Consider the following 19,123-nt stretch of genomic DNA (forward strand, 5'->3'; position numbering starts at 1 on the left):
GAGGCTACGATACCCTGTGCGGTTTCGTTTCCAGGAGTTATGGATAGAGCATCATTGGAGGACCATAAAAGGAAATGATTACTGTTGGTTATTCCTCTTTGGGCCAAGATGTCAGCAGGGTTTACTTGTGTGCTTATCTCCACTGCCTTCTTTAACATGTGTTTGGCTGCATTTTGCAACAGTCTGATGAAAAATTAGAGACCTGATTTTCTTCCTTAATGTTGTTGCTCTGGGGTTGTTACTATTATATTTACCCTGTTTGGTATTTGTCCTAGACCTATTAGTAGGTTTCCCATAGGAGCTAAGCTTTGGTCTGTTGTTCGCTCCTCAATTTCTGGAGGGTTGTTTTGGGACAACTCTTGAGCCTGCTTTGTTCCTGTTATTAGCTTTGCAGAAGTGTTTGTTAGAGCTGTGTCAGTCACTGCCCTGAGATTGGTCCTATTTTCTGTTGTTGACTTTGTAGATTGCTCTCAGTGACAGTTAAAAAAAAAAATGGGGTAGATTGAGAGCCGGGTTGCTGATCAAGGTTTTTTGTTTTGTCCCTTTCTCTTTTTGCTCTTTTGTTTTGTCATAATCCCTATTGGACTTGGTACACTCGTCATAATGATGTCAGATGATGTGTTTCTGCCTGCCCTGAGAATTACATCTGTCAGAGAGTCCTTGCCCTGTTGTTGCTTAGCACTTATTCCTGCCTCCCGTGGCTCTTCTGGTTCCGTCTCAGTTGCGATGCCAGTTCCTACAGTTTTTAGTCTTATTTCACCCCACTCTTGTGGGTTGATGGGCCTTGGATCACAGATCGATGCTTGTCCTAAGACTCTATGGCCTCCTTGTAGAGCTAGATCATCTTTGAGCTCATCTACAAGCTGGGTCAGTGTCTCTGGGAGGCTGGCCAGTTTATCTAGCACCAGTGAGCAGTTGCAATCTCTCCATTTCCCTTGAGCGTCGGTTTATGATCTTTTGATCAGACTGTTCAAGTTGGCAATTCTTTCCCCAATCCCTGTAGTATGCATTGTCAGGGTATTCAACAGGCTAATCCGGATGCCCATGTTTTTGGCTTGGTAGTTTAGGGCCTCAACAGACCTTTGTATTGTTCCAAGAAGTAAGACCCAGTGGCATCCTGTTTCATTTGGCTTCAGCTGCAGTGTGGTGGGGCATCTCTCACTAAAGTATTAAACAAGTTTTCCCATTTTCTGGTGTTAAGGTAACTGAGGTCCTTGTCCGAGGTGCTGCGGGTTGTTTCCTCCCTCTCTCTATCTGGAGAGCTTATTTGCCAGGATTTCTCATTTATGTCTTTAGCAACCTTTGTGTCCCCATTTGGATTTGGATTTTTATCCTGAGTCAGTCTATTTCCCTGCAAGGACCCATCCATCTGTTTCTGTGTCGGATGCTTGATTTCTTCCTCTTCCAGGTGATTTATTAAGTAGGTGAATTCCCTTACACTCAGAGAGGAGCTCAAGCAGTTCACATAGATATCCTTTTCTGACATTGCTGGGGCCTGTGGCTCCATGTTTCCATGACCTTTGATGGCTTATTCGCATTCCTTTTCTATCATCTGTTGAGGGACTATTTCTTGGCAGTTTTGCACTGTATCTGAGGGAATTTTGTAGTATTGTTGTTAGTTATTTTTAACTCATCAAAATTGCTTCGGGCCTTCTTTGGTGCTCCCAGTCCTGTCTCTTTGCATCTATCACGCTCTTCCAGGGACTCATCCCTACCGTCTACAAGCCCAGCGGGTCTGGTTTGTAGCTCCTTTGTTTGCCTGATTTGTTTGATTAATACAATAGGGCTGAGATGCTGGAGGATTTCCATGATGTTACTACTGCTAGAGCATATTGATGCTCCAGCGTCCTTCACATTTTTAAATTTCTCCATAATTTTGGGTTGTGTTGGGCTAGAATCCATTTTAGGTATCAGGGGATCAGGAGGTTTTACCAAACTTCTCCTTTTGGTTTTTGGTGATATTGATGACACTTCTGAATCGATTAGTTCAGTCTCCATAACTTTGTCCTTTTTCCGCCATTTTTGTGTTACTACCTGCATCCAATTTTTCCCAGATCGCATTTTTCCCTTAGCTCCTAACATTCGCCTGTTTTCGGCTAGAGCATGGGCCCTCTCCGAGGCTTGCGGTCCTCTGCATTTCTTAGAAATTTTCTTCTCTATGCTTCTGTTTTTCCCCGTGAATTTATTTGCAATTTTTGTGCATTTAGAGGAAGCTTGCCAAGCAGTGCGGATAAACGAATAGGCCTGGTAGTGTTGCAATATAGATGGTTGCCAACAGTTGGTTGAGCCGGTGCCGCCTCCTTACACTCCTGCAAGGCTAAAGTATAATAGAGTCCCTGAGAAAGGCACGAGCATACCTGCTGTTTGGCGCTCCCTTAGATAAGGCTCCAGTGAGACCTCCTGGTTCCTCTCAGCCATTGCCCTCGCACCACCCCAGGACTCATGCCAGTAAGGATTACTGAGCCGTAAAATTTATTTTGTTGTAAACTGGTGCCACTTACCTACCTTTGCCTTACGTGCCTTAACATAGGGGGCACAGGCACAACAAGTGCTGAATGTCTACCACAGTTATTGAGTTGTTTTTGCTGCAGCTTTTTGTCTAAAGATGTCCTGAGGTGCGAGGAAAGGAGCGGGTATTAGGCAGTGGTTTTGTAAATATGTAGGTCTGTTGTTGTATAGAAACCCCTAGCCTCTCGTTGTGAGGCAAGCCGCACCAGCCTTGCGCCGGGTGCCTCCGCACCACCCCTGTGCCGCTGCCCAGGGCAAAGACCCGCAGCTGGCTGCAGTTGTGCCTTGACTATATGTCTGGTAGGCCACAAGACCAAAATGACCAAAGTGCCCCGGCCAGCAGATCGATGCCAGCGACTGTTCCTCCCCCCCCCCCCCCCCCCCCCGAGAACTGCTCCAGTGCATGGGGTACAGGAAACCAGAAGGATGCGGGGAGAGAACAGAGTGACCTGAGCAAGCACAGAGCGGGCAGCAAAAAGAAAGAGCGCTCACTGACCGGTAATTTTAATTCGCTTGCCGGTGGCTGGTTTACCAGGCACATAACTGACTTTCTGGCTTGCTGCTTCCGCTCCGGCTGGCTCTAGCAGGCTCTGGTGTCTCTGGCAGGCTCGGCGCAGGCTCAGTCACCCCACAAGATCCGGGGCGGTGCTCCACTCCTCCTAGTTTGCTCCACTGTCGGCTGAAGGTAAGCCCAATTGCTGCCCGGCGGCCCAACAGCCTCGCAGCCCACCAGGCGTCTTGGTCGCACTTCCATCTCGCTCTCACTGCCGATTTTCAGACCAATCCGACCGTGTGTGCCTCTCACCAGGAAACTCAATAAAAAGACTTGAAATTCTCCAGTTGTTATGCCATATGTGCCATAATTCACGCCACTGGCAAGGTGGTGCTCATCGCCGACAGGATAAAAAACTTCATAATTCATAATTCAAATTCATAATTTGTTTTAGGTTTTGTGCGGGTAGCAATGCCCCTATTACAGATTCATCATGTACCTAACCAATACCTTCACACAGTCTTGCTTCATTACCTATGCACCAATCATACAGGTATTTGCCGGCAGACAGCTCCCTTAATGTAGTTACTGTCTGAATAATCACACTTCTCCCGGTCATTATTTTCCCAAGATTCATCCATCATCAGAGAATTGTTGTGGTCTTGGTTTTACATTGTGATGGTCTGAAAAGCATGCCTATTGGTGCTGTATCCCTGCTTACTGTAGGACAAGGAACTTATCACGAACATCTTCACCAACCAGGCACAGGCCCAGAAGGGGCCCAGGGGCTGGTTTAATTGAAACTGTGCTAGCTACAGTACACGCATGAAGTCAGAAAATCTACAAGTTAGTGTATGAACTGCAAACAGTGCAGCTCAGAAACAGGAAGGGGCAGACACTGCTCTGTGTTTCCTGTGCTACAGGCAATATAATTTGAACACAAATACGTGTATAGCCCCATTCTGAGCCTGCATACATAAGTAGAATGAGCTTATGATACAGGCCCAAGATTGCAAAGTTCAAAGTTCATTCCTCCTGCCTCCATGTCACAATGCAAATTGGAACCTATGATGCCAAAACATGACTAGGCCCTTGGCATCATCACTTGTATACACCACAGTAACCAAATTAAATAGAATGTTGTCCCCAAGATGGAAAATGCAGTAGAACTGTGAAAGCTGTGCAGAAGGCAAAGATAAAGTACCTGAGGTGACTCTGATGCATGCCTGCAAGAACATAGTTGTTAGACTTGTTTCAAATTAACAATGACCCACTTGCTTGGTATAAATCCCTGTGTAGATGTCCCATATTCATCACCTAGCAATGTAAAATAAACTTCATTCATAGTGTGAACTGCACATGTACATGACAGGTCATGAAGCTTCTTTACTACTCGGTTGCTTTTTTATAAAACAGCAGAGTTTGCTGTCTCTAAACAGTATCCCTATTATTCCTAAACGGTATTCTCCACTCTGTCTAGATACATTAGGAATAGGCCAAAAACATACCAATGCCACATTTATTAGCCCAGGCTTTTATGGGTGTCCCAAGACAAAGGATAGGGTCCTGTGACTTGGAATCAAAAAGCACCACCCACCAACAATACTTCCTAAGTCAGAAAACGCCTTCTAACCAAATTCCCTCCTTAGTCTGAGGAGTAGAGCAGCAGAAAGACGTTTTAAATTTAAATGCTCACCATTAATCTTTTATGTGTTGCAAAAAACATATTCCCATCCATGCACATCCTGGTGTGCACTGGACTGCTAGAAAGAGGAGATTGGGACTCAGTAAACGAGACAGTCAGTGAGGTGATGGAAATAAAGTATAGCCACTCATAAAATCAAACTCAAGGTACAGATAAGAGAATCAGCAGTAGCAGCAAAAGGCTAAATGCACAGTGGGCAGTATGAATGAATGATTGAAAGAAGGGACCAAACGCTAAATTCTTTATCACTTCTGGAAAAACAACCCCCCTATGACAGAGAAGGAAACGAGTAACCACTGATAACCTCAGATTTTTGCTTTTTTTTAAACACCGAAAAAAAAACGCGGGAATGAAAACAAATACAAACTGAAAACCGGAAGCTCCATTATGTCCCCTTAGCCATTTTTGTGCCAGTAATTGTGTTTCCACCAGATAGTTTTGCAGTAAACAGTCTCATAATGCAGTTATTGTTCCTTCCAATCATCAAACTGCAACCAGACTGTTATTCCGCCAATATCCATGATGCCATCATACTGCTACTGTTCAAGTAACAGTGATTAATTGGCCATTTATTGTGCCAGCAATCATGCCACATCAGACATGTAATCATGTCCCAGTGAGACCGATATTGGTGTCAGTAACCATGCCACCATCAAATCTTACTGTGTCAGCAATCATGCACCATTCAATTGTGGTATCATTTTTTAGAACCCGTCTGAACCTTACCTTAAAAGTAATCATGCTCCAGCTGATTTCCAGTTTTCAGGACATCTATCTCAGATATGCATTGCGCACCAGTAATCACCCCCACGCTACAGTTGTGCCAGTTGTCAAACCCCAGTAGTTAATGTTTTAGTAATCATGAGATAATAATTGTGGTGCAGGGCAGGCATCATCAAACAGGTGTTGTGCAAGTAACCGTGCTACAATCAGACTGGCAGTTGCTGTGCTAGTATTCAGGCTACCTCGCTATCCAGAACAGCCACACGGATGGGCATAAGGATGATTTCCCTTTTTTACATATATCCACTTTTCCTTTTGTTTTATTGTTAATTTTCCATTAAATTGAAATCAGAACACTAAGTGGACCTGGACAGTCTGGTTATTCTAGTGATAGTTTTTTATTTTTCAAATATATGACCAGTAGCAGTTCTCATACTCCAGTAGTGTATTGTTACTGTGGAAACACTAGCAACATGACAAAGGTTAGATGGGATCGAAAGTTTTTAATATCCAGCTTCTTACTGACCATGAGTTGTTCTTTTCTAACATGTCTTCTATGGATAACCTCTGCCTACTGCTGCAGTGAGAACACTCAAACATACCTAATTGTTTTTATTTTATTACATAGAGACAGGCTCCTCCGAAAGGACTGCTATGTTTGTTTATGTGCTAGCATGAACATTCGCATCTGTTTTCATTTTCCTTCTGGGCAATGATGGAAAGAAGTTATTTGGAACATAAGTGCTGTGAATTTGTGTGTCAGACATACTTGCATGCCACTAGCTATACACGCTAATGTGTTTTGGTCACTTCTTTGACCTAAGATGAAGGCCTTCATTGCGTTAAAAGGGGGAAGGAGGAAATGATGTCTTGAAATTGTCCGATAGAAGATCAGCAGATGCTCCATAATTCATTTTCTGACATTTCCAGGAGAGTTCAGCTGTGATGTGTAGAGTCCTAGTCCTAGGTAAATGCATGTCATTTCTCTTCCACAGTGGGCTGCAGACCAAGCATTTCCAGCAACTGGTAATAGGAGAAAACCCATGGTCGAGAAATATCCTGGCTTTGATCCATACCAATGGATTCCTTCATCAGCTCACGCTGGAAGTTCAGCTGTCGTTCCAGAGCTGCTCTTTCCCTAGAACACAAACACATGCAGATTAGAAAGCACCGCTGAGTCACTGGAGATGGTGCGCAAAACATGACTGAGTTTTGAACAAAGGAGTATCTACATATTTTTGCATGAGATATTGTTGTTAACCTCATAAATGCCAGTTGAACACAAACAGTAATTCAGTGTCATAAGGGAGACTAAAGAGAAGACAGCTATCCTGATGAAACACTGATCAGCGAGATCTACTCTTTCAGATTGAGATGCCGCCAATGGGTTCTCCCCATGGAAGGATTTCACCATCAGCACTTTTCAATGGAAACTGTCAGCTGCGATCCCTGTGAATTAGTCCGTTGCCTGGAGCTGTCGTCGATGGCCTGGACTTTTTGCCTGTTTTGAATTATCCCTTGATAATTGCTGTGCTTTTAATGCATGGGTTTCTGTCCTGTTTCATCAAATTTTAGCCAGTAAATTCTTGAATCCTTCCAGCTTTCATAATATGCTCAGTAAATGCTATTCAAACAATGTGCTGGAGGTATGATCTCTGTGATAACCCTAAGTTGAAAGTGCTGTGCTTGTCCGCTTTTGTTATTTATAAAGTGCACAACACTGTTGCTTGCTGCCTTAGTGAGTTGCAGGTGAAGAACTGGTGTCTTGGTTTGGTGATGGGATGCAGCAGTTGTGCAGTAGGAGGAACAACTTGGATCATGCCAATTCCAACCTGTGGTGAGAATGGTCTGTATGACCTCCACATTAATCTTCTGCACAACCGCCGTGGTACTACTGTCTGTGAAAACCACAAGAGCAGATCATAAACATGGACGAACTAGCCATTATGGTATTTACCGAGTAGGTTCCAGACCAGGAGACTGCTTTTAGGACAGGGTGGTCCGCAATGATTCAACCATGCTTTCATGGCCCCATTATAGTGTGGCTTCCTGCAACGTATCCCTGGTTTGACTATGTTGGCCAGGGCTGATATAGGTTTACAGGCCAGCCCTGATGATAAAGTGTTTCTTGTGGAAATGCTAACATGCCTTCTAGACTAGATTAAATGGCATTTATGAAGACATTTGACTTAACAGGTTGGAAGTCAAAGAACTGATCTTTGTTGAACCCTGCTTCTTGCCTCCTGTCGTGGCTGCTCCTCATCAAAGGTTAATTGCCGTATAGAGAAATCAGATTTCCAGACAAATGAGTGCCCCAATCAGAAAGATTCTGCTTGTGTCCTGGTAGCCTTTCCACACACATCTGTGTGTAACCTCGGCTTTCTCAATAAGCCAGAATTCTGCATACTATGCTCTGCTGTCCTAAACTACAATTTTCAAAGCTCATTATAAGATCCTGTCATTTTTATTTTTATTCCACCTCCTAATCTTTTTGAGTGTATTTAATGCAGCAGGCCTATTTTTCCTCTGCTCTTCAATTGGGGGTTCAGCAGGCCCTTCACTATCTGGGTGCCCCCTCACCTGGTGCACTAATGATAGCCGGGTATCTGACTCCAAGGTTCTTTTTCCTTTACAGCCTCTGAACCATAATTTATGGTACACAGGGCTGCAACTTTGCCATCTGCCTTTGTTCTATGCTGCAATGACTGCCCTGTTTTTAGACCACTGCCACTGATTGAAGGCATTGCTCCCACTTACTACACTTTCTGTGCAGCACATTCTTGTGTAGCTATGGAGCAACTGCCCCTTCCCCTACTCAACATATGTTATTACACCCCATAACATAACATACCAAATCTTCCACGCATGGTTAGCTCCCATAAATCATGTGTACAGTACCTGGCGAAGAGCTGAGCCTGTCTCTGTGCTTCCTCCAGTGCCAGTCTGCGTTGCTCCTCAGCTCGCTGCCTTCGCTCCTCCTCCTCCCGCCGGGCCCGCTCCTCTTCCTCCTGCTTCCGACGGTAGTACTCTTGGCGTTCACTCTCTGCCATCCCCTGAAGCCGCTGGCGCTCCTCAGCTAATGCTCGTTCACGCTCCACCTTCATTTTCTCTTCCAGCTCTGAGGAAAAGGAAATGGAGCATTTGTTAAATAGCAGCCAGTAAAGAGTTACAAGGAGTGAGTCGAGATCTTGGATTATCTATGCCCTCTGCAGTCCAAGTCTAATCCCCTTTTTTAATTCCTCACATATGACTTTCTGTAATTTAGGAAAGAATTAGGAAAGCTGTTATTTCCCTCATAAAGCTATTCCATATCACTCGTCTCACTTTGTTACTTCCCCCGGTTTGGTGCAGTTGCATCATCTAAGGGTTAATAGGGACCACAGCAACGGCCAATCGCTTCTCACAGTTACTGGTGTAACTGTTTCGGTGACCTGAGACTGCCAGCATTCAGTGAAGTCATCTTCTACCTCTTTGTGGCTGTCTTCAGGTAAGTTGAAGCCCTAGTCGATGTAGAGTTTTTGTGCTGCTTTGCGGTTTATTTGGCACCAATGTATCTAAAAGCCTTTTTGATGTGTCCACTACGAGTACCCCCTGCATAGTATGCTACAAATGCCACCTGTGTGGTCTCTGAACAGAAATGGCCCTATAATGCCTGATGTGAGTAGAGATACAGTGACTACGCCTACAGTGTGCACTGCTCTTGCCCGCTGAGATCAATTAAGAACTGGTGGATAGCGTCATCTCTTACAACATCACCAGAAAGTTGGTGTAACAAAACTTGAGGGTGCCCCCTTGTAAAGTACATGGAGGGGCCCTCCTCTGAACTCACTCAGGAACTCTCAGTCCAGGGTACTATGCTGAGGGTGGCCCCTTGAGCTCACACCCGCCCCCCCTCCTCCACGGCTCCACAGTGGACAGGCACAGTGAAAGCCCAAGCTATTTAACAGTCGTTCCTGCTTTCTGCAGATGCTTTCTCACTTGTATAATAATTACCCACACTAGAGTGAACCCTGTTGGCTGTAACAGGGTTGAGTAAAGTAGACGTCCTGCACATTCCAGAAGCATCCCATAACAAAAGACAAGCGGTGGAAGCAAAGCTACAGTATGGAGGCGAAGAGAATGAGCTCTCTCTCTCATCCCCACAGGCATGAGGTTACGTAGCCTCCTCGGTCCTTCACATGCACTGGAGAGCAACTGCAAGTCCAAGCAGTTTTAGCTACAAACTGATAAAAGTCATAAAACATTTTTAAAAACTCTCTTTTAAAAACCTCCCATTGCAGGGAGATTATTGTAAAGGTTTGAAATCTAAAAACATTGAAATTTGCCAGTTACCACGGTAACAGCCGCTTGTGCACTGCACATGGCATCACCCAGGATATCCAGATGCCATCACAAATATCATCATGGATGATATCCCTCAACATGATCACAAAACCCACAATCCATTGGCTATTTTGAAAATGTTTTCCAGCAATCGATTTTTTGTCTACAGTCTCTGTGGGGCCATATGGTTGTAGACAATGGTCTGGCTGCCTTACAACTGCATTTAATGTGTTAGTGGACAGAGCTGATTTGTTAGTGTACATGTTAAGCACCCTTGAGACTGTTTAAAAGTAACTTGATTCTTCCAGATTCACACTAACAATTTAGAAACTTCATTTAATTACCACAATCTGTAGAGCGTGTGTACATAGAAGATCTCAGGGCAGATTGAATCCCTCCCATTCAGATGTAATCATTTTCAAGTCAGAGACATTAATGCCCATAATTATGGGCTTTTAGCGCACGCCAGCACAGAGAGTCACCTTGCTGCGCTGCCCTGCACCAAAGAGTGAGGGCAGGAACGCCTTGTATCTATGGCGTACGGTGCATTCCTGTCCGTCCTTTCCCACTGCGCTGGTGCCATTTTGGCAGCCTAGTACCAATGCAGGTGCAAGGGTGTCTGCGCTGGGAGGCTTTTTCCTCTTTCTATGTGTGCTGCTAAATGCAGCACACATAGAAAGGGGAAAATGCACCACACACAGAAAGAGGAAAAAAACGAGGAGAATTCAATATATTTCTCCTCATGGCACCTACCTTGGGAAGGCGTAAGGTTTTGGCGCATCCCCAGGTTTACAAGGTCTTAAAAATCTGGTGATGCGTCAAAATCCATGGGCGTTGCGTGGGAACACCTACCTCAATGCCCATGGAATGCTTCCCTTGTGCAGAGTAAGGCAACACAGTGATTTGCACTGCATTGCCTTCCTTCAGATCTACGAGGCCATTCAAAGCCATGCAAAGGCTATGGTTGATTACAAGGTTTGCACCTCCGCTGCGTCACACAAAGTGATGCAATAGCAGCGCAAAGGGCTCGTAAATATGCCCCTAAATATCCTGAAATGTGCTCATCAGCCTATTCTGTCATCCCTTGAATATTGCTTCACTTGATTTGTAAGTTGGTAACACCTTGTTAAACTCATTCTCACATTTTTAACTACACTAGATTCTCTTTTGCACTACTAATTATGCTAGAATATTCCTATGTAATTATGCTACGTATCACTCAACAGAAATGAGTATTCTGCCAATTGTATCTTGTTCACAAGTGATTTAGATCACTTTTCTGCCCTGCACTCTTTCACATGCTCAATGTGCGTCTGGGACATTCTTTGTTTTGATTGAAACCATTCCATCCACAGAGTTTGTGTAGATTGAGAGGGAGAGGCAACAGACACCGTTTCCTGTTTCATTGATTCCAAGTAGCTCTTTAACTTTTATTGTGCTTGATATGTAATGAGAATAGTTGCCTTTGTTCTGCAATGAGGATGAACTGTGCATTTATATTTTCTTTCTATGGTTGAAGGTACAGTCCAGTTTGGAAGTTCAATGCCTGCAGTTAGTAAAGGTGTTTTATTATAATAATCTGTAACAACTACTGGATGTTGCATAATATCAAAATGGGTGTTTTTGTAATTCAGTGCAAAATGTATCTACTATCTCGGTAGGAACAGAGTTACGATTATAATCACAGGAATATGCAAATGAAGGGTTGACCCTACAATTTATTTCATGCTAAGAATACTTGCTTAGTGAAGAACCATTAAACGTATATTATTTTTGCTTCACTTGTTCTTCTCTGTCATAACTCTATCAAATCTAATAATAAAATATGAAAAACAACATTGAAAAGCACTGCCCGGAATGCATTTTGTTATATTTATGTTTAGTACAGTATTACTGCTTATAAGAAAGGCTGATTTACAATCAGTGCCGGCTTTAGCGTTGGTGGTGCCTTGTGGGACAGTCTTTTTTTGCCCCCCCTTCCCATGACCACCTCCTAAGATCCCTCAATACCACCTGGCAAATGTGCCCCTCATCTCCCAATAGCCCCCCTTTCACATAGATTAATTTGATTTAACACACTTGTAAAGGCTGGATTTACTAATCCACTCAGCTATCCACATAAAATATAGTTCTGTTCTTTGCAGCAGGCACATTAACCCTCTACCCTACTATAATGGCGAGTCAAAGCTGCCCCTAGACAAACCTCCGATCTCTCTCTCTAGCAAGAACATTAATAACAAGAGGTATCTTGACATTTTAATTGCTTCCTGAAGACTGAAAGCACAAGAAACTTTTCAGCAGATGCTTTTAAATCGCAAGTTTTGAAAGTTATTGCTAAACACAGCGCCCCCTAATCCAGGTCAGCACCCGGTGCGGCCGCACAGCCCTAAAGCCGGCCCTGTTTACAATGCTAAGGTCCTCAGTACGAGTTCCCGCGATGCAGCATGTTCATATTGCATCCCTGAAATTAATAATCCCGGGGGCCCCATTTACTCTGAGGGTCAGAAGTAACTGATCTTCCGGGTTGAATCCTGAGCATCCCTCAACGAATGAGGAATCATTGGCTGAAATGACAAATCCTACTCTGATTCTTCTGATAATTCCTCATTTGGACTTTTACACAGATTTCTCAGCCGAAATCGCTACACAAAAGTGCACACATTCTCCCTGTTCCTGGAGATCTCATCATTTAGATGGGAGCTGTAAATGCCTCTACTGCCCCCCATAGTATTAAGTGGTCACATGGACTGAGAGCCTCATTCTTGATGGACTGAAGGGAAGGAAAAAATGAAACTTGTGTGATGTGGACAACTTTGGTGAGTCTAGATCCATGTGCTCAGTGGAATAAGTGGGTCATTGACATTCTTGTGCACTTTACGTGGCCAATTTTAAAGCAAAGGTGTGGAGTTTAGGCGTTTCATTAGAGAAGGTTTGGCTGTCGAGTACACTGCTCCCACAGTATTTAGACTTTGCCTACAAGATGGCAGCAGGAGGGTCGACTATTAGCATACTAAGTGGGCGAACGTGGCATCTAACTGGCGAATGGTCAGGCAGACAGAGCAAAAGAATATGTATGTGGCAGGGAGAGGGGGCAGGAAGAGGCTGCTTCAGGTGAGAGTCAATACCCCAAATCTGATGTGCCGATGGACACCCAACAACCTCTTGGGGTCACTGTACATTACCCGCTCGCTCCCGCTCCTCTTGCTGCTTCCGTCGCTGCATTTCCTGCATCTTCCTGCGGTACTCCTCCTGCTGCTGCCTAGCACGCTCCTGGGCCTGCTTCTCCAGCTGGGCTTTTCTGAGGGCCTCCTGCTCCTTCCGCTGTTGATCTTCCTCGAGCTGCTGTTTGCGCAATCTGTGCATCGTTCATCAGCGAAGAGAGTGAAAAGAGAAGGTACAACAAAAAACTCAGTGTCTGCACCGGTGCTATAGAGTACCTCTTTCTGGAAAGTAGAGGGGGCCTTAACTCTAAAGCTCCCCCTACTCCGATGCAAGTTTATGCTACAAAACACCTGTACATGGAGAAACAACCCCTCACTGCAAACGAGAATGTGTGTAGATGGAGCTTTATTTAAAATGACTCTATGGGTACAAGGGCATGCAAATAAAAAGAACAAGAAGAAGAATATTTCTCATCTATTAATACTGCTACTACCAATAATAATTATATAGACTCGTTCTCCATAGCCTAAGCAATATTCCTACTTTGCCCTTCAACTTAAAGGGACAAACTGAGACAGATTCCCTCCGTAACATATTGGAAGTTGTCTGTGAGTGTCTCAGATGTACACCAGCCCGTGCTTAATATGTAAAATAATCAAATAATTAAATAAATATTATAATAATTGCATGAACCCAAAGTTTTTCTCAGAAACTTGCTGCAAGGGTCATGGTTGCCGTAACCCAAGGGTGCTTACTCTTGGTGAGATCTCAGTCTTCTCTCAACTACCACCTTACACTTAACATGTCTTTATCTCACTCCTACAGGTTCTTTTTCTTCCATACTCTCTCCCTTTGTCGTTACGTTCTTGCTGTTTTCTTTCTCTTCCTTTTGTTTCTCTCTTTTGTGTTTCTCTGTTTTGCTCTAAGGCAAAGCCTAATGATGAAATGTAAGTCCTGAACTACAAAAATGACTGTTGGCACCCACCACCTGCAACCACTGGCTCAGAATAAACTCTTTTGCAGGATTCCCATAAGGTATTCACAAAGATTTGCACTGGAACAAAGCTGCGGATATCTGGAGCATTCTTGAGAAGCTTCGGCGGACAAGGATTTCATACTCAAGTGCAACTTGTGGCTGTTACAGACATTTCCTAACTTGCTTGTTCCCAAACTTTTGGGAATGTAATGTATATGGTGGCACTGTGAATCTGAGAAGCTCTAGCTAATCCCATATTTCCTCCAAGGAAATTTGTATAAATTGGGTCCAAAACTATTAGCCCCTCACTCTGAGTGGACTGTTATTTGGGGCAGTATTATGGTAGACACAGAATTACCATACTGACAGATGTGGAGTTTACCATGTGATGTAGTACTTCCCCAATTTGAGTTGTGCGTCCCATGAATGGGGGATAACATATTAATACTACAGCCATTTGCACACTCCCCTGCACACATTGCAGCCATGCATACCTTTCTCAGTCTGTGATGGGGGAAAAAAACGGTGTTGTACTTTCACATCAGTTGGAATCCCTAATTGGATAAAAACTTTGTCCATAAATAGTAATGATTTCAAAAACAGTTTGGCATGGTTTATAACATCAATCTTTGGATTTATATGAGTAACTTGTGTGATTTCTTGAATACTAAAGTGGGCGGTGCTACCCATAGGCATGATAATGTACACTACCGCTGGAGGTTCCGTCAGTACTCCCAGTGCCTAATTTGTAAAAGAGAGAGTGCCAGTACCCAAAACACCACTCAAAAGCCCGACGCCCGTGCAATTAAATGTTAATGAATATTAACGTTGCTAGTATTAAATCCATCTCATGCCTTTTTATTCACTGCCAGACACTCCCTGCCTATTTATCCAACTCTTGCAGGCTCCTGCTTTCTGCCTCTGTGATGGTTTTTCTGTCTTTCTCTTCCTCCTTTTATCTGTTTTTGGGTGTTTTGTGTTTTTCCCTCTCTTGCTCCCTGTAAAGGTTTGATGGGGAAAAATAAGTGCCTGTCCCCAAAAATGAGTGTCAGTGGCGCCCACTGGCAACCACTGCCCCAAATTAAGCACTGAGTATTCCCTCTGTGCTTCAGAGACTCTTCGCTTAGTAGAACAACCAGAAGATAATACAACCTTTTAAAATACTACCCATAATACTTCCACATACCCTCGGCTTCTCTCATTGGCATATGCCATTAATGTTTCTCTGTCTGGTTGGCATTTCGATATAGATCACATAGTTGCCACCAGTTCCCAATCTACCGGCTCATACAGCCCCTCCTCATAAGACCTAGATCATTTACAAGTAAATTAAATTTCATTACACTAACTCCTACACTTCAAGATCAGTCACTTAGTATGATGAGACCATCAACAGCCTCATGAGTACATCAACACATGTGTCTACTGCCCACTATATACTGGGAAAGAGAATCCAAACCCAAGATAACCGATTGAAAAGCAACAGAAACATTTCTTGTTAAGGGATTACATTTTGTCAACAGTCATGAAGAGAGGAAAACAGAGCACAAAACCTATTTCAAATCAAAGTCCCACCAAGCACAGCCCTCCAGAAACCCTGGTTCCAGGATCAGCCTCTTCCTGACCCTGCACAGCACTACTGGGGTCAGCACATTTTTGTCATCAGTTGAGTAGGCAGTGGGCCTTGGTCTGCTGGGTGTGCTTTGCTGTAGACAACCGTTCTGGTGCATCATGTCAGAGGCGTCCATTCCGAGGCAGTAAAGAACATGTTGCATGCTCTGGTTACCACGGGTCACACAGACTTCTTCAGGCTCTACATTTGGGACGAGCCCTGGGTGCTGATGTGCCACACGACACGTGCTGCTGCACGTGGCGTCACAGCCGTGATTGCAGCCTGTTCTCCATCGAGGGAAAATACTTCAGCTATGCCGGATGGGGAGGGGCCAGAGCAGCAGCAAAGAATTCATCTGGTAGGCAGGCCGCATTGGGTAACAGATGCCTTTAAAGCCCATGGAAGAAGGGGTGGGGGCAGGGAAGGATGCGTTGATGCGCTCAGTAAGGCTGCGGGGACATGGGTGATGGCGGGCCCCAGGTGTTAGATGTAGCTCTGGACCTCATCAGTAAGGCAGCCCATGGGGACGGAAGGTAATGACAGAGCTAAGTGTTGGCCTGCTAGTTAAACGTAAGGCAGGGGCACACAGAAGGTCATGCCTCAAGTGCCCAAGGAAGATGGTGGGCCCCTAATGCAGCAGGTGGTGGTTTCTGACTGCTTTGGCAGCTGACAGGGCTGATTCCTAATTATTCAGCAGGTGAAGCCCTACACAGGCCAGAGGGGCCAGGAGGGGGGCCTGCTAACAAATGGCAGCACATTGACCTTGATGTGCATATTAGGGAACAAAGGAGGGCCATAGAAGAAAAGGAGGAGTGCTGGCAAAGCCTATATGAGGACAGCATTGTGACTGCAAAGCACGGTTACCAGGTTGGGACAGAGAAGGGAGCAGCAGGTCCGGGAGAGGTTGGGGCTAGGCACAGTACACACACTAGTGGGAGATGTTGGTTATGGGTACCAGAGGAAGGCACAGGGGTTATGCAGTGTCAAGAGTTCATACAGCTTGAGGGCCCGGTAGTGCTGTGGACCCACCTGGTTGGTGCAGCCAGGCAGTGAAAAGAACAACAAGGCCACCAGGTGAGGCTGCCAGACAGTTGAAGTCACCAACGGGGCACATTACGGCTCCTGGAAGTTAGTCTAAAGGCATAGGGGGGTCTCCAGCGGCTCTCCCTACTCCAAGGGAGCGCTCTTGCAATGCTCGGACTGGAACATCCCCAGTGGGAGACACATCAGTGCCTTTGGTACATGGTGGTGAGGTGTCAGATCGGCTTATGTATGATGAGCACGTAGGTGAGATGAAATGGAACTGGATTATCATGATGGAATTGATGAGTGGGAGCAAGGTGAACTGCGTGATGAGGGCGAGGGAAGCGTGCCTATGGCACTGGATGCCAGGAGAGGTTTTGCAACAGAGACATCAGTTGGTGTTTTTAAGAAGTCAAGAGTTGAAGTGGGAGGCACCACTTGGCAGTGGAAGGAGGCTTGCAGTGGTCATTGAAGAGACATACAGGACCCGGGACACAACCCATCAGGTAAGAAGTAATGGTGGTCCTTGTGGAATACACCGAGCAGCAGGGCTGTCAAAAAAGTGTGTAAATCAGTGGGAGATGGAGTGACTGAGGGGCATATTTATACTCTGTTTGCGCCGGAATTGCGTCGTTTTTTTTTACGCAAATCCGACGCAAAGCTAACTCCATATTTATACTTTCGCGTTAGACCCGTCTATCGCCAAAGATCTTGGAGTTTACGTCATTTTTTAGCGTGGACACCTACCTTGCGTTAATGATATGCAAGGTAGGCGTTCCCATCTAAAAAATGACTCCAAGGCATGTGCGCCTTATTTAAACTCCCGTGCAAAAATGGCGCACGGGAGTGGGCGGGTCAAAAAAAATGACATCCAGCCGCTTTTGCGTCATTTCTTAACGCCTGGTCAGGGCAGGCGTTAAGGGACCTGTGGGCTCGGAAGGAACCCAGAGGTGCCCTCCCATGCCCCCAGGGACGCCCCCTGCCGCCCTTGCCCACCCCAGGAGGACGCCAAAGTATGGAGGGACCCATCCCAGGGAACTTAAGGTAAGTTCAGGTAAGTATATATTTTTTAATTTTATTGTGGCATAGGGGGGCCTGATTTGTGCCCCCCTACATGCCACTATGCCCAATGACCATGCCCAGGGGACAGAAGTCCCCTGGGCATGGCCATTGGGCAAGGGGGCATGACTCCTGTCTTTGCTAAGACAGGAGTCATGTCAATGGAGGGTGGGAGTCAAAAAAAATGTTGCAACTCGGGTTGAGGCAGATTTTTTGCCTCAGACCGACTTGCCCCATTTTTTGATGCCCAAGCTCCATTTTTCCCCTACGCCGGCGCTGCCTGTTGTGGGTAATTTTTTTTGACGCACACCAGTCAGCTCCGCCGGCTAACGTCATTCCATAAATAAGGCGCCCGCATGGCGCTTTGGAATGGCGTTAGCCGGCGGTAACATTTTTGACGCACAACTGCGTTGGCGCAGTTGTGCGTCAAAAAGTATAAATATGGCCCTGAGTGTGCAAGAGCAAATAAAGAAGTTGCCAATAGAGGTAAAAATCACCTAGACCCACCTAGCGGTAACAGGTCAGATGACACAGGAGTCCAGACGGACTCTGGGTCGAGGAAAAAATGTAGTGGTGGAGAACAACAAAGACAGTGGGGGTCATAGGAAGGAGCTGCCCTACATGGGTCTGGCGATGCCTCTTGGGTCACATGTGTGTGTCGGACAAGAGAAAAAAACGTATGTGGAAGCACGAGTATGTAGATGTTTTCAAGCTTTTACATAGGGACATTCAAGCTAAGGAAGGGTCCAAAGAGGAGGAGTGGGAGCTGGCAAGGCGTCCAGGGGTTTCCATTAATATGGAGAACTGGACTTCAACGTTATTGACCTACGCTAGCATCTACTGTGAAAAATACACGGACAGAGGCATTGCCTTATCTAAGTACATGGACATTATAAGGAAAGCCCAAATGTCCTTTGGGGGTTTTGTGTGTCTCAGGTATTATGAGGAGTTCAGGGCCAGGATAAGCTTGAACCCAGATACATCTTGGGATGATGTTGACTCAAAGTTGTGGATGCAGTGGATGTCTTCTATGAAATCAACACCCTCAACCCATGTGGCGAGTGGCCTGCTGATCACTTACAAGACTTTTCAACCCCGTCCTGCTCAGCAAGGGGCGGGTAATTTGTCACAACCTGCAGGCAATAAAACAGGGGCTTGCTGGAACTTTATAACAAAGGTTCAAATGTGATTGCTCAAAATGTGGGGGGAAGCATACTGTCACGCAGTGCTTCACATTGGCCAGCCCCTCAGAGCCATGGAAGGCCTCCAGGGGGAGGGGTAAACAAGTCTCTTCTGGGCCAAAAGGCTTATACACCAATTAAGTTTGGGAGTTTACTGCCATGGCTGTTTCAATATCCACACAGAGTCAGCACTGAAACTAGAGTGGGTTTTCGGCAGTGTTTTTGCGTAGGTTACCAGGGCCCCAGGGGATGGAGGTGGGCTGACAATTTGCGGTCAGCCAAGTCAGCACCGGATATAGTGGTAGCCAAGCTGGAGAAGGAACTTGCGGAGGGCAGGATTACAGGCCCTTTCTATGAT

General features: G+C 45.3%; 1 protein-coding gene across 2 annotated transcripts in view; it reads right to left on the reverse strand.

Moving 5' to 3' along the window:
• Nucleotides 1–5,813: 5,813 nt before the first annotated feature.
• The window catches only part of KIAA2012 (KIAA2012 ortholog), a 324,198-nt gene continuing 310,888 nt past the window's right edge, over nt 5,814–19,123 (reverse strand). Inside the window, exons 25-27 of one of the 2 annotated variants that reach the window (XM_069226046.1) lie at nt 12,935–13,107; nt 8,328–8,547; nt 5,814–6,567 (exon numbers count right to left, since the gene is read on the reverse strand). In XM_069226046.1, the coding sequence (XP_069082147.1) occupies nt 6,408–6,567; nt 8,328–8,547; nt 12,935–13,107 (553 nt within the window). In that variant the 3' untranslated portion in view covers nt 5,814–6,407. The remainder of the gene's footprint in view (nt 6,568–8,327; nt 8,548–12,934; nt 13,108–19,123) is intronic. The other variant, XM_069226047.1, reaches the window with a different exon arrangement.

This window comes from Pleurodeles waltl, chromosome 3_1 (genome assembly GCF_031143425.1).
Source record: "Pleurodeles waltl isolate 20211129_DDA chromosome 3_1, aPleWal1.hap1.20221129, whole genome shotgun sequence".
NCBI lineage: Eukaryota > Metazoa > Chordata > Amphibia > Caudata > Salamandridae > Pleurodeles > Pleurodeles waltl.